Source organism: Apodemus sylvaticus, chromosome 20 (genome assembly GCF_947179515.1).
Source record: "Apodemus sylvaticus chromosome 20, mApoSyl1.1, whole genome shotgun sequence".
Lineage (NCBI taxonomy): Eukaryota > Metazoa > Chordata > Mammalia > Rodentia > Muridae > Apodemus > Apodemus sylvaticus.
The window spans coordinates 54,417,927-54,433,807 of NC_067491.1; the positions used below are offsets into that span (position 1 = coordinate 54,417,927).

Genomic DNA, 15,881 nt, shown 5'->3' on the forward strand with positions numbered 1-15,881 from the left:
AGGACCTTCCGATCTACCTTCCGATCCTGGAGCACAAGGCTACTCATGGGAAGCAGGAAGGAGAGAGAGGTTTGCTTGGCCTGATCCCCTTTCTGGATAAATCCAGGACCTGGAACTCTGGATGGAACTTCTCTGAGGTTTCATGTGTGTCACAGTCCTTCTTCCTGGCCTGCCCTGCAGGTCTCCCAGTGAATACATTGCTGCTATTCAGGAGCTCAGCTCCCTCATCGTGAAACGGCATCACCAGCTGTTCCTCTACTCGGACTTCCTGTACTACCTCACTGCTGATGGGCGGCGCTTCCGTGAGGCCTGTGACCTGGTGCACAGCTTCACAGATGCTGTCATCAGGGAGAGACGTCGCACCCTCTCCAGACAAAGCGTTGATGAGTTCCTGAAGTCCAAGACTAAGTCTAAGACTTTGGACTTTATCGATGTGCTCCTGTTGGCCAAGGTAGGCTCATGTGGGGTCTGAACTGAGAACTTAACCACGAACCTTGACATTTAATGTTAGATAGAAGCTAGACTTGATCAAGAGGAAGCAATAGATGGGGTTCCCAATAACTAAGGACAGGGTAAAGAGACATTTTAGAGCTGACTCTGTTGAACACTGTATGGAAGAGCAAACAAAAGGAAATTGACAAGGAAACTGCAGGGGCAGGCTCTGGAGAGGATAGGGAGGACTTCCTGTGTGCCCAGTGGATATCAGAGCCTGTCTCAGATCAGCATCAGAAGTTCTCAGACATGGAATGAGTTGAGGGTCCTGGTTTTTGTCTCCAGGATGAACACGGAAAGGAGCTGTCAGATGAGGACATCCGAGCAGAGGCCGACACCTTCATGTTTGGAGGTGAGGGTCCCTGGGTAGGGTTACAGTGAGGGCAAGCGTCAATCAATTCCAGTTAGGTATTTTGGGAAGACATCAGATCTTCCATTCTGTCCATCCACTCCTTTGTTTGGGGACATGGATGCCCAAGTACTGTTTACCCTGGGGTATTGAAGCAACCCAGACACCCAGCCCTTCCTGTCTGTCCTCCAGGCCATGACACCACGGCCAGTGCCCTCTCCTGGATCCTGTACAACCTGGCGAAGCATCCGGAATACCAGGAGCGCTGCCGGCAGGAGGTTCAGGAGCTGCTGAGGGACCGACAGCCTGAGGAGATCCTATGGTGAGTCCAGTGCCGTGAATATAGCTGTGAGCCGGGATGGCAGTCGGTATTTTTGATTTGTAAAATAACATTTATTTATCTGTCTATTTGCTTATTTATTTATGTGTGTGTGTGTGTGTGTGTGTGTGTGTCTGGTTGGGAGTGTGCATGTGCCAAGCATACATGTGGAGGTCAGAGGAATGTTCAGGAACTGGTTCTCTCTCTCTACCATGAAAGTTCTGTGACTTCTAGGCTGGTCAGAGTCAGTAGCCGGTCTCTTTACCTGAGGAGCCACCCACCTGGCCCTACTTTTGATTTTTTTGGTCTAGTTATGTAGTTCAAGCTGGCCCTGAACTCACCATCCTCCTCTTCTGTGTCTGCCTCCTGGGATTACCTGACAAGCTAGGACATTGCTTCTTAAATCTCTACTGGCTGACCCCTGTGAATTCCCAGATCATATCCTCTGTCTACTTTTCTCTTGGGTTATGTATCCTTTGCTTGTTGCTTGCATGATTAACACACACATACTCACACATACACACACACACACACACTCACGCACACACTCACTCACACAGACAGATAGGATCCTAGAGATCTGTAAATGACTTTTTGAATACTATTATGATTTACACACACACACACACTCATAACAGACAGATAGGTTCCTAGAGACCCGTGAATGACTTTTTGAATACTATTGTGGTCCATGGTATCTTAAGACACATAGATCCTTGATTTTTGTGAATGACACACACACTGCCCCTTCCTTCTGGTGTTTAAGCTCACACTTTTGGAATTTAAAGAACCTCTGTTGTTTTGTCACAAAAATGTCACTTGTGGAATTCTATTTGGACTTTGTTTTTTTTTGTTTTTTTTTTGTTTTTGTTTTTTTTTTTTTTAATTCTCCGTAATCAGTCTGGTAAGGAGTGGGACAGACGAGGTGGGTTCAGAATTGCAGTCAGTCAGTGGCGCCTCCCCCCCTCCCCAGCTCAGGTGTGGTTAACAGTACATACTGCCCGTTTATTCTCACCACAAAGACATGACAAATGGAAACGGTAGACATAATAATTAACTTTATAGGTCCACTTTTTTAGATAGTGGAAAATTCTGTCCTAGTCAGAATAGGAATTCTGTGTGCGTGTGAAGTCCATGACATGTGTGGAGGTTAGAAGACAATTCTTGGATAGAAGTTGGGGTTCTGTCTTTACACCTTGTGTGGTCTGGCTACTGAATTCAGGTCACTGAACATTGGGGCTAGCCCTCTAATTAGAAGCATTCTAGCAGGTTAGGGCTTTGTTTTCACACCTGGATAATTATGTGATGGTTCCTTAGGGATGACCTGGCCCAGCTACCCTTCCTGACCATGTGCATCAAGGAGAGCCTGCGGCTGCATCCCCCTGTCACGGTCATTTCCCGCTGCTGCACCCAAGACGTCGTGCTCCCAGATGGTCGGGTCATCCCTAAAGGTGTGGACTGTATGGGAGGTAGATCCTGGCGGTCCCCAGGAGCAGCACTGACTTCTTTTTTGTCCAAAAGGAAATGACTGTGCCATCAGCATCTTCGGGGTTCATCACAACCCTTCAATCTGGCCAGACCCTGAGGTACGACCCTTCCCACTCTCTAATTCTGGAACCCAGGGAAGAGGTGTGGCCCTTACCAGGAAAACCAGATCTGTCACTCTCTATCTCCGTATCCATCTTTTCTGGGACCGGCTGGGTGTGAGTACAGACGCTACCCATAAGTCTAGTCTTGGTTGACTTGCAGGTCTATGACCCCTTCCGCTTCGACCCACAAAACCCACAGAAGAGGTCTCCTCTGGCTTTTATTCCCTTTTCTGCCGGGCCCAGGTGAGGCGAGAGGGCTTGGGGGTGACAGCGGGGACAGGGGAAGTTGGGATGGTTAGGTTCTTGGTCTTCCTGCCCTCTACTCAGGGTACATGCAAAGATCAAGAAAGCCAGGGCTGGAAAGTGAAAGGCCGGGGCCCTGTGCTCAGAGCCCTGGCCTGATCTGTTTTGGGCGCGGAGTCTGAGAAAGCTTTGGGATTGGCAACACAACCCTTGGCGTCCCGGGAGCATCAGCGCACCTTCTGTGCCTCAGGCTGGCGAGGTTCCAGAGGGACCAGGTCAAGTTCAAACCTTGGGGGCTGGTTAGGTCTCAGCGCAGTCGGAGTCCCCACACCCCGTCCTCCCGCAGGAACTGCATAGGACAGACTTTCGCCATGAACGAGATGAAGGTGGCGCTGGCACTGACGCTGCTGCGCTTCCGCGTCCTGCCCGATGACAAGGAGCCGCGCCGGAAGCCGGAGCTGATCCTGCGCGCGGAGGGCGGGCTGTGGCTGCGGGTGGAGCCGCTGAGTGGGGGCGAGCAATGACCGGGCCTGCTACTGTCCCTGTCACTTTCCTCTGCCAATCCCAGGAAAGCGGAGCCTCACCCAAAGCCATCAGAGGGCGCTGCAGGACAGCAGAGTCTGAGTCCAAGAGCCTTCCTTTCTGGGTGATCCTCAGGGCCTGCCGACTGATGAGAGTTGTAGCCAAGCGCAAGAACAGCCTTTATTCCTTTGGTGATAGGGAGGCACCATCGATGTTTAAGCAGGAGAGATACAAGGTTTATTGGCAGATTTGAGGCAGTTTTTTTGGCAAGAGTCCCAAGGTCTCCTCTTGGGACCGGGAGGAGCTCAGGGAGACAGGAGGACCCCAGGGCCTCACTGGCCAGCCAGTCTTGTGAATCGGAGCTCCAGGTTCAGTGAGAAATTATATCTCAGGACAGTGCTGAATGAAAACACCTGACGTAAACCTCTGGTCTCCTCATGAGCAAGTCTGGATGTGCCTCAAACACACACACACACACACATACATAGACGCATACACACATGCAGACACACACTCAGACACACAGACACACACACATACACACACATGCATACACACATACACACATGCACGCACACACACATGTATACACACACATACACAATACATACACAGACGCATACACACACACTCATAGACACATGCACACACATACACACATGCATCACACACATGCACACACACATGCATACACACACACACACTCACTCACTCACACACTTAACTTTTCTGTCTCTGCTAGAATTTAATTTCTTTCCTCCTACCAGGAAGTCATTAAAACATTTTCATGACTTGAAGACTGGTCTGGGCTATATAGAACAGCCCAGCATTGGAAGACCTTGTCTCAAAACTTAAAAACCAGAGTTTTACATATGTTTGACTTGAGAAATGACTTTAGAGCAAAAAATTTACAGCTTTTTTGAATTTTTGAAAACATCCTTTATTATTCTGCTCATGTCTGTAGATTGTCTTTGGGTGTTTGGTAGCGTCTGGTTGAGGTGCAGGCCTTGCACATGTTAGGGAAATCCTCCACCACTGAGCTACGTGACCTTTGCTGACCGTGCGTTAAGGAATATTGTGAGCTACCCCTCTATTATGTGTAGGAGGTTGCACATTAGTGTAGGAATGTACACTTTGGGCAGGGTTCAGCAGGGCTGGATTTCTGTACCTTAGTCACTGTTATCTAGGGTAGCTCATCTCAAGGGGAAGAGGCCATTTTTTTCAAGATGGCTGACTCTTGTGATGCACTGTCCTTTCAGATAGAGACTCTTCACAGGGCTGCTTGGCCTTCCCTTTATCATGTCTACTGGGGTCCAAAAGTGTGTACTTCAGTAGGGGTGCAAAGGAAATTATACTTTATGACATAAAGTCCACTATCCAAGAAGTTATGGATGTTGTAAAGACTCAAAGAGAGTGGGACCAGGCCACATTCCTGAATCAGACAGCATTCTTCACAGAAACAGAATCAAAATCTCTCTCTGTCTCTCTCTCCCTTCTCTCTGACTCTTTTCCCCTCCCTCTGTATCTGTGCCTAGAAGGCCGGTAAGCTACCTGATAAGACTGCTGGGAACCAAACTAGGGTTCTCTGAAAAAGTAGTACAAATTCTTAATTTCTGAGTCAGTGCCCCAGCCCCTATTTCTTGTTTTCTTCTTTCCCACATCAAATTTTCTAGTATGGTATCGATTTCTACAGAGAGTTCTGATATAATTTTAAGTATTTAACTCATTAATAGATTTTGTATATGTCTGAGAGTATTTGTTCATGTGTGCAGGAGTGCATGTGTGTTTGTGAAGTCTAGAGGAAGCTCTAGATTGATATCCACTATCCCACTGGCTTTGAGACAGGTTCTCTTCGTTTCTGATGCCCTTGGTCATATGGAACCATGCCTCTCAACCTATGTGTGGTTACCTCGTCAGATTGGAAAACACAGATATTTACATTATGATTCATAACAGTAGCAAAATTACAGTTGTGAAGTAGCAATAACAATACTTTTATGATTGGTTTCACCACAACATGAAGGGTCACAGCGTTGGGAAGGTTGAGAACCCTTTCTCTAGAGAGTCAGTCTCCTGTCTCCACCTCCAGTCTGCATGCAGGGGCACAGTGGGGGTTACAAACATCCCACCTGTGTCCTACAAGCTCTAATTTTTTCAAAAGCAAAATGCATTCCTTCAGTTTCTAAACCTGCCATCATTTAAAGTAACCCTAAGCCGGGCAGTGGTGGCGCACACCTGTAATCCCAGCACTCTGGGAGGCAGAGGCAGGCAGATTTCTGAGTCCGAGGCCAGCCTGGCTTACAGAGTGAGTTCCAGGACAGCCAGGGCTATACAGAGAAAAAAAAAAACCTGTCTCAAAAAAACCAAATCCAAAAAACAAACAAACAAAAAAAAAACAACAAAACAATAAAGTAACCCCAACACTTATTCAAAAGTCCAGTTTCCTAGGAGATGTGAGGGGAGGCCTTAATTGTGAGGTCTTCTAAGAAACAAACAACAAACTAGAAACCCACCTACTAAAGTATTTCTAATATATACAGGGCAGTATAAACATTGCAGTGCAATAGAGAGAGAAATGTGGGCAAAGAAAGGAAAAAACAGGAAAAGAAAACTTGAAAACGCAAGACTGAAACGTACAGCAGACACCCCGGTAGCTTCATATCCAGCATCTGGGGCTCTTGGTGGAATCATCCCTGCTCCAGCAGCCATTGGGAGCCTTGCCACTTCTGCTGCTTCATGCACATTGCCTGGCCTCAGAGGCTTTCTGGTCGCTTGTGCAATCCTTCAAGTCTCCCATTGTTCTCCTATCTTTCACGCTTGCAGAAGCAATCGTATGTGACATTGTTGGCAGGTTCTACCTCCAATGGCCTCTGCGTGCCTTTAAAGTTGGTCCTGGGAAAATGGTTCCCTAGTTGACCATTTTGCCAAAGCGACTCACTTCAGCAGTATTCTCAGTTCAGATGCCCCCCCCCCCTTCAAATGCATTTATACTGTCTCAAGATGGAGCCCTCAATGGATGTAGTCTTGCCTTTAATGTGCCTACCTGCCCTACTGTCCCAGCCAGGATAGGAGGTTTCTCTCTAATGGGTTAATCTGAGCGTGGTGAGAGCTGTTGTCTCCTCCCCTCCCCCACACCTTGTTTGTAACTTCAAACTCACTTTGCTTTCTGTGCACGCTGCATGAGGTCATGTCTTTCTGTTCTGCTCACTGCTTTCTCACAGGAGACCCGGGCAAGAGCCACGAGCAGTAACTATATAGTCCAACCTGAATATAGCCCATCCTCAGGTGTCTTCTGCCATCAGATCAGTCCATAGCTTGAATCAGCCTCAGGACATGAGCAGAATGAGGCCAGTGGACTCCTGTTTCCCCTCAGAAATTTTACTAACAACATCCTCATTGTACATATTCCCATCAGCATTGTGGTGCTCGGAACACCGATCAGTGTTGTAGGCCTGGAGTGACAGGTCAGAGATTCACCAGTCTGACTGTAGAAAGCCTTATTGAGGTGCCATACCACCTGGAAGGAACTTGACATTGACCAATGTGAAGTTCCTCTCCCAGCCTTTGAGCAGGAACTCCTGTGTTAGCCTTAATCCCCTCCACCTAGGGTGGAGTGCTCAGACCAAGGTGAAGCCCACTGTTCTTCAAGGACCTGCAGTTTCCTGAGAGACACTAGCCACCCGCTGAGCAACTGAACAGGTTCTGCTGAGAAGCTTCCAGCCTTTGGGGGAAGGGTTTTCCCCTGCCTTTATACTTGGAGTTCTTCATTAAACTTTGAGACCTTGAACAGCAATGTTGTCTTGGTCTCCATCTCTTTTTGCAGCCTTCCCATTACATCCCCTGCTTCTCTTCCAGGTAACTCATTCGATGTAACTGTGGGCAATCAGTTATAATCTGTAACTGCCCAAAGTTACATCTGATCATGAATAAGTTTTAACAAATAGGAGGTATAGGCATAATGTTTTCTCAATCTACTTTAATAAGGGTTAAATCTCCCCTCTAGCCCACTACCCACCAGATGTAGTGGAAAGGAAAGGTTATTAGGATACAGGGAAGTGCACCTGTGTAGAAACAGTTCTTTGGGGGGAGGGGGATTCCAATCTTCGTTGTTCTCAGTCCAGCCCAATAGCAAACACCAAACACAAATCAGCAGCTGCAGTCCAGTCCACTCAGTAAACACCACACACGAACCAGCAAGGGCAGTTCAATCCAGCAGACACCAACTGTTCCACATCCACGGTGGAAGCAGCGAGAAGCAGCAGGATCCTCACGAGTTCGTTGGCGAGTTTCTCTCTATCAAGTCACCAGCAGTGAAGCTCAACAATGCAGTGTAAGGTGAACCAGTGCGTGCATGTCATGTTTACATTTCTTCTAAACATTATGTGCTCTTTCACATGTCTGCTTTAGCAGAGCACCCCTTTACCTGGGAGCCCCAGTAAAACATTATTTAGCATAACCTACTTTCCAAAGACTTTCCACTTCAAAGTGGTTTTATTATACACGGCCCAGGACAATGGGTATTGGCTATGCCCATACCCAGAACTCAAGCAGCGTAGAGTGTGGTGCTAAATCACCTTAGTCAGGGGCTTATAAAGGGAAAACTCACAGGCTAGGCACGTACTTCTCTTCTTGCTATCAGAGGCAAGCACACACCCTGGCATGCCTCCTGTTACACATTTCCTGGCTACATGTGATCAAGCACATCCTGTGTACCCAGGCCAACTGGCCTCGTCTACAGAAGTGAAAACATGTGGTTTGTTATCTTATATGAAAAAGCTGTAGAGAGAACCTCTTGTGTATTGTGTGGAAACATTACCTGTCAATAAAAAAGCTGTTGGCTTATTAGTTTACACAGGAAATAGGAGGAGGGAGTTCCAGTAGGGGGAGAGGAATTCTGGGATAGAGTCAGGTGCAGGAAAAGATTTCAGCCTGGATTCGGAGGAGACAGATATATGAAACTAAGGAGAGGTAACCAACCACGTGGCATACATAGAACAGAATAAACAGGCCATTTAAGTTACGAACTGGTCAGGGAATGAGCAAAAGCTTACGGCTTAAGCATTTATTCATAATTAAGTCTCAGAGCTGTTACTTTGGGAACTGGGCCATGGGTGGTAAAGCTTGTGGTCACACACAGCCCCCAGGATTCCAGAAAGTTATGTATCCTTGGGCAAGAAGGGCTTATAGATCACAGGCGTTATCTCGTTTTATAGATTTCATAAGTAATTTAAACTTAAATAGAACACAGCGACCACAGTGAGAATGCTCCCATTCTGATCTGCTTACATCGATTTAGGGATTTTCTAACCCAGAGTTCTAAACTCCTCCACATCCCTTCAGCCCTAAGTTCCTCCTAACCACTTGGTCAGGTTATCACACCAATGACATCACTCCTCATACAAACTTTCTGCATTAGTTACGTATCTCTTCTCAGTGAGAAAATGGCTGGGAAAGTAAGTTGAGAAAGGAAGGGATTCCTTTGGCTCACCATTGAAGAGTCTGGTCTCTCACATGACATCTTATGTGAGAAAGCAGAGACTTGTGGGTGCTAATTCAGGTCTTTTTTTTTTTTTTTTTTTTGATTAGCTGGAGAACACAGTCCTGGGATAAAGTTGCCCACATTCAGAGTGGGTCTTTGCTCTCAATGCATCCTTTCTGAAAGACTCTTAAAGACACTCCCAGAAGTCAGCTTCCATGTGATGATTGACCATTGTGACCATTTTGCCAGTGTCTATGCATATTATCTGAAGACATGACATATGCCCTGCATTTATCATATTATATGTAGCCCAGATAGGCCTTGATTCTTATTCCTCTTGCGTCAACCTCACAAATGGCCTGATTATAGGTGTAATCCTTGGTTTATTTATAGCTTACCAGGTTTATTTTTAGGAACTGGCATCTGTGATTATGGGCTTGGCCAAGACCAAAGTCTGTGACCCTAGACACCTGGTAGGACTTCAGACAGATACTGAAGCTTTGTTTTCATACCACCCTTCCTTCCTGACTGTTACAGTCAGCGTTTGCGCTCAGGTCCTTCCAGTGGTCAGTGTTCTGAGGAAGCAATCAGTTCCCTCTGTTCGCTACTCCAGCAGTCTGAGTTCCGATTCTTCTGATAGAGGAGGATTGGGTTGGGACACAGTAGTAGAAGGAGCAGTCAAGAGTTTAGTCAGAGCTAGGAAGGAAGCAAGAATATATTCTTTGAAAGAGCCATTCAGGACTGAAGAGATGGCTTGGTGGTTAAGAGCACTGGCTTCTGGTCCTTTGGGACCAGGTTCAATTCCTACTACTCACATGATGGCTCAGAACTTTCTGTGATTCTAGTCCCAGGGGATCTCACACTCTTTTTCTCTGCAAAGCTTGTCCGTGGTGCAGACGCGTATATGCAGACAGAACATCTCTATACATGAATCAAATAAATAGCACACAAAATAAGAGGGCCAAGCCAAGCTGGGCAGCCGTGGCTTCACACCCCCGACAAGTGTGAGCCTCACACTGCTCTGGTCCCTTTGCCTCCTCCCATGTGGACGGACTCTCAGAAGAGACGAGTGCTTCCCTCAGAGGCTTACTTCAGAATTCAGTGTCATAAGTAGTTGTAGAATTGTAGGACTGGGCATGTGCTTTGAAGTACCTGTGGCGTTGGAAAGTTTACCAGGGGAAAGGGAAACCACACTTTGTGAAGAATCCCCTGGGGAGGAAGCCATGAGGCGGCTGTATTTCCATCTCTCTGTCATGGACCGCTAGCCTCACAGTCCCTCATGTCTTGCTTGGGAGGCCCTGAGTTGACGAATCTGGGCTTCTCCGCTGACCTCTGCCCTTATCTTTCCGTATCAACCACCATCAATCACGCTTACATTCAGCTTCAGGACTTTGCGCTTGTTTTATCTGCCAACCTTTGAGCTGGCCCACCCATAGTTCTTTATGTCCTGGCTTTGGGGGACTGTTGGCTCTTTTACTTGTCTAATAATGGGGAGCATGATCATGGGAGGGTTCAGGGATTGCTAAGTTCAAGACATGGTGATGTAGGGTTTCTGGACAACATACACTCCTGTTAAGGTCAATGATGAGAAGACAATTCACCCCAGGCTTGCCCCTTCTTGCCTGTACCCCCTCTGCTAATAGCATTTCAGTCTGACTCCTTTCCTCCACACAAACACTCTGAACTCTGACCCCTTAGCTGCCAGGTGTGTTTTCCCAGCCGGGACATTTATCTCTTCAGTCTGATCATGGCTGGACTCTCTGGTCTAATTTGGAATTGTTTCTATCCAGGGACTGGGCTGTAAAGGGAATAGGGCTGAATTCAGTCACCAGCTGAAGACGTAGCTGGTGAACAGGGGCATTCTAGAGACAGGTCTGCAGTTATGCAGTGAGAAACTGCACGCTGCAGAGTTTGTGCAGACAACATTAGGAGATGCTCCGGGAACATCCAGTCCGGCACCTGTACTTCCTCCTTTATGCTTTATCAGCATACTGTTGCCCTCGGAAGGGCAGGGGAGGCTGTAAATTTGGTGGCCCAGAGTCACCTTTGCCCTTGACTCAGATACCATATCCTAAATATAGATCGCCGGTCTGTGTGTGTTTGTCACCCTGAGTCCCTCCCCTCCACTCCAGTCTGGTCCTGCCCAACTCGTTTTGGCCGGCTGCCCAGGCAGGAAGGAAGTGACTGAGCCTGGGTGGGATTTGATTGGTTCAGTCCAGCCTAACCCAGCCTCCCACACCCCGCTCTGCAGTTAGGAAGCTGGGGATAAATGCTTTTCGCAGGGGTCGGGAGATCTTAGTAAAGGCTGCTTCTGGGATAAGGTACCGGGTTGGAGTCTGAGGGAAGACAGGGTCCTGACTCTGATCAGGAAGAGTTTATCAGTATTGCGGGCTGGGGGGTACAAGTGGGGGGTATCCTGGTTCTGGATAACTGTGCTTCAGGCAGAGCCATCCCAGACTCCCGACCGCTCCGGGTCTGTGCGTTCCCCGCCTCTTCTCACTTTCATTCTGTCTCTTCCTGCATCTCCCGCCCCTCACTTGCTCTGCTCTCAGAGCCACACAGTCTCTGCCCTTGCTCAAAATTCTGAAGTTTTCCAGAAGTTGTCCAGGTTCCTCTTCCAAATCTCAGAATCTCACCATGTGTCCGTCGCTCAGCAGGATGCTGCGGCTAAGTTTGGCTGGGCTGGACCTGGGTTCTCTGGTGACCTCGCCGTGGCGGCTTCTGCTGCTTGGAGCGGCTTCCTGGATTTTGGCCAGAATTCTTGCCTGGACGTACTCATTCTGTGAGACCTGCTCCCGCCTCAGATGTTTCCCTCAGCCCCCTAGAAAAAACTGGTTTTTGGGTCACTTGGGCATGGTGAGTATGCCAGCGGAGAGGCTCGGGTGTCGGGTGTGTGCGTTCCCTAGAACTCAGGAAAGGTCTGGAGCCTGAAGCGGCGAGCAGCTAGGAAAGCCAGTTGGGCCCCTCTCCCTCCATCGCAGCCCCACATTCATTTGTCTTCCTTTCCAACTTGTGCTCCTCAGTCTTTCTCATTTCCTTACCCGGCAGCAGCCCAACTTGGAACTTGTTCTGTTGACCAGACTGACCTTAAACTCACAGAGACCTGCCTGCCTCTGCCTCCCCAGGGATGAAATGCTTGTGCCAACACCATCTGGCCTCTGCCGTCTGCTTGTGGACAAAGGATCATTGTCATTCGTTGTTCCCTTCCCTACCTGTTTCCCATTTCTCTCACACTTGTGCTTTCCATGTCCCTGAGCCCTGGCTCTATCTCCTTCATTTCCTCACAGCTCTCTGGTGCACTGACTTGTCCACCTTTCCTAGAAGCTCCCATTTGGTTCCGGAATTACATCCTTCTTGGTCTCCTCTGAGCTCCCTGAGGCCCTTCTCTGTCCACTGCTGGGTCCCCTCCCCCATGACCTTCCCACATGACTCTTCTGCAACCCTCTTCCATCGTCCGTCTGTTCTCTTTCTTATAGTTTCTCCTTATCCCAGGGACCCAGCTCCTAAGTCAGCCATCAGTTCTCACCTTAGATGACTTCCAAGTTCACATCTTTCTCGAGCTGGGAATCAAGATTTGGAAACCTCCACGATTCTTTGCTGCAATTCTGGGGAGTTCCCTGCACAGAGTGGTCTTACTAGGCTGTGGTGAATTAGGAACGCGTGAGAGCACTGGGTGGGATAAAATTAGCTGTAAGTTCACACCTGACTGGAGTGGAGGATGGAGGAGTGAGGAGGGAAAGGAGGAAGAGGGAGGTAGATGATTTAACTGGAGAAAAAATCCATAGATAAAATAATACACACATACAGGAGAGAGGGGAGAGGGGGGTCATCAGATGACACGGAGAAAAATCAGGATTGTGATAAAGAAATAAACACACACACCCTCTAATCATCTTCTTCTGCTGTTAGTTACCTGTCACATCTTTCAATGTCATCTACCTATGTTGTCTATCACGGGTCTGTCTGTATATATTCTATATATCTCTCAGTAGCCTATCATCTGTCATCCTCCTCCCCCTCCTCATCAATCCCTCTATCAATAGTAAGTCGCCTACTTCAGGCTCTGTGTATGAATCTATCTATCTATCTATCTATCTATCTATCTATCTATCTATCTATCATCTATCTATCATCTATCTATCTATCTATCTATCCATCCATCCATCCTTTCATCCATCAATTGATTCTTCAATTATCCTTATCTACATCACAAAACAAAGGGACGAGAAGAGTGATGCATCAGAGTGAGGGGTGTAGAGAGACAGGTGGGTACAGGAAGGGACACGTGTACTTGAACTATTGACTCGTCAAGAGGCTTGGATGAGTGGTTCAAGGAGGAGGATTAGAGGGATGCACGTGCTGCACAGAGGACAGGAGCACCTACGACGCCATGCACAGACTGGCTTCAGCCTTCTCCATCCCCAGATCCAAAGCAATGAGGAAGGCATGCGGCTGGTGACTGACATGGGCCAGACCTTCCGAGATGTCCACCTCTGTTGGCTGGGACCCGTCATCCCTGTGCTGAGGCTTGTTGACCCTGCCTTTGTTGCCCCCCTGCTCCAGGCCCCAGGTATCCCTTCCAGGATGCTGACCATTGGCTTCTTCTCTGTCTCTTATCTAAGATCTTTCTATCCCTGGATTGACCAGGCTGAGCAGCAGATGGGACTGTATCTGACGGTGGCCATGTCTGTGTGGCTAACCTGTTGAGTGACCTTGGATAAGGTCCTGAGTCTCTCTTGCTGCTACAATCTCAGCTGTGAGTGCTAGAAGCGTGACCCAGTGTGATCTAAATGTATCGCCGGGGATCTACTTGGTGGTAGAACACGTGCCTACCGAGAAGAAAGTGGAAGGTTCCATCCTAGAGCTGGGATAAATAACCTATCTCTTTGATGAAACTTTTTGTGTCTCTATGTGTATGTATGTAGCTGTGGTTGCATGTGTGTGGGTCCATATGCGTGTGTGTGTGTGTGTGTGTGTGTGTGTATGTGTGTGTGTGTGTGTGTGTGCACACGCGTGCGCGCGCATGTGGAAGACAGTAGACAACCCGAGTTGCTATCCTTGGAATTCTATCTTTTTTGAGACCAAACCTCCCTCTTCCCTGGAGCTCACCCGTCCATCTGGACTGTCTGGCCAGTAAGCCCCAGGGATTCTCCTCTCTTTACCTTCCCAGCAGCAGCAACACCATATAGACATTTAAAAAATATTTTTTGAGGCATTTATTTGTTTACTTTGAGATACTTTGTAGCTCAAGCTGACATGGTGTTCACTTTGTAGACTAGGCTGGCCTTGAACTCACACAGACCCACCTTTGTCAGCCTCCTGAGTATTGATATTAAAGGTGTGTACTACTATGTCAGGCCTTTATTTTGATTTTATGAGTGTTTGCCTGTATGGATGTATGGGAACCACATGTTTGCAGTATCTTCGGTGGCCATAAGAGGGTAGCAGAACTTTTGGAACTAGAGTTACAGGTGGTTATTTGTTACCATGTGGGTGCCTTGAACTAAACCCGGGTCTTCTGCAAGAGTTATCTTCTCCTGTCCCATCGCTCCATGTACAGGGATGAAATCTGTAAGTTGTGCTTTAATCAGAATGTTGTGATCTGAGAAGAGAGTAATTGAGTCCACCACCAGAAAAACTTCCTTGTATCTCCTCTGCAGCCAGCAAAAGTGGACAGATTTTCCAGCGCTCAGATCCAATCCTTTGGTCACATAGTCAGTCTTGCCTCTGAGAGTCAAGGTTTCTTTCCTTATCGTGTCCTGCATTATCCCTCCTTGTGAACCCTCTGTGCTGCTGGGTTCAGATTAAAGATGCTGAGCTTGATAAAGCTCTGTGGTCTTACATTCTTTTTTAGTACTTCCAGGATTGGGAGTAGTTAACTCAGAATACCAAACTATTAGCAATGTGTGTATCTTGCGCTATTTACAATGTGGACATACAGATTCCTTTCAAAATACAGAGTGCAAATGGGTCTGTATAGTCTTATGTAGAACAGAACAACATAGTGCTTTTTTACTTCCAGTTTGTCCCCAGTGACATTCAACAGTACTCTTGCAAGATGGGTACCTCCTGGGTGAAGAGTTGAGGTTGTGGGAGGCGTGTAACATAGTGTGAACTCTCACTCACCTCCCCAGTTCAGTAAGTCTCAGCTGTCACAGTCATCTTGGATAGAAGTGACTCAAGCTGGAGATGATTTGGGACAGAACTGGAATGCAGAGAACTGAAGGGAAAGATGCACCGGAGTCCAGAGGGTCAGCTGTGTCTGGTTGGCCCCAGAAATGCCCAATGGCTGGAGAGGCAGACACAGCTCTCCATGATGAGCCCTTAATTCTGAACACTTAATCCTTAGTGTGGCACAGAGGAAAGAGAGCTGTCACATATGTAGGTCACATTTGGGACTTGAATGGGACTGTGCTGTGGCATGTCAGGGAATGCCACGTGTGTTCTAACACATGATAGCATGTGCCTCTTTCATATGTACCAAGATGTGTCAGAACATGTCAGAGAGCCACACTGATGGTGTGTCCCGGGTCTCTGCAAAGGCCTGTAGAGTGTTTGCAGTAGTCTCAGATGTGGAAGACGTGGTGGACCGTGTGGCAGCCATGTGAAAGGGCACTGAGGCATGTCGTGCCCTGTCAGGTGACCCTTGCTCTCCCTGCTGCTGCAGCCTGGTCTGCTCCTGTTTCATCTCCTTTCTTTTTCATGCCTACTTGGTCCCTGCCCACATCCTGTTGCCCTGTATTTGGAGGGGAAGTGGAAAGCCCTGGGGTTGGGAGTTCCTTCCCCTCCCATAGTTAATACAATGTCCTCCTCCATGGCAGCTTTGGTGGCCCCAAAGGACACGACTTTCTTAGGCCTCTTGAAGCCCTGGCTGGGTGAGTACATCAA

At 47.8% G+C, this 15,881-nt stretch overlaps 1 protein-coding gene across 7 annotated transcripts in view; it reads left to right on the plus strand.

Moving 5' to 3' along the window:
• Nucleotides 1-15,881, plus strand: part of LOC127670386 (cytochrome P450 4F4) — a 93,775-nt gene that overhangs the window by 16,775 nt on the left and 61,119 nt on the right. For 3 of the 7 annotated variants that reach the window (XM_052164719.1, XM_052164725.1, XM_052164724.1), the window contains 7 exons: nucleotides 181-451; nucleotides 778-844; nucleotides 1,034-1,163; nucleotides 2,478-2,611; nucleotides 2,682-2,746; nucleotides 2,910-2,992; nucleotides 3,339-3,378. In XM_052164719.1, coding sequence (XP_052020679.1) covers nucleotides 181-451; nucleotides 778-844; nucleotides 1,034-1,163; nucleotides 2,478-2,611; nucleotides 2,682-2,746; nucleotides 2,910-2,992; nucleotides 3,339-3,378 — 790 coding nt within the window. Of the gene's footprint in view, nucleotides 1-180; nucleotides 452-777; nucleotides 845-1,033; nucleotides 1,164-2,477; nucleotides 2,612-2,681; nucleotides 2,747-2,909; nucleotides 2,993-3,338; nucleotides 3,379-11,222; nucleotides 11,315-11,647; nucleotides 11,850-13,418; nucleotides 13,564-15,814; nucleotides 15,869-15,881 lie in introns of those variants that run through there. The other 4 variants (XM_052164720.1, XM_052164713.1, XM_052164723.1 and 1 more) reach the window with 3 other exon arrangements.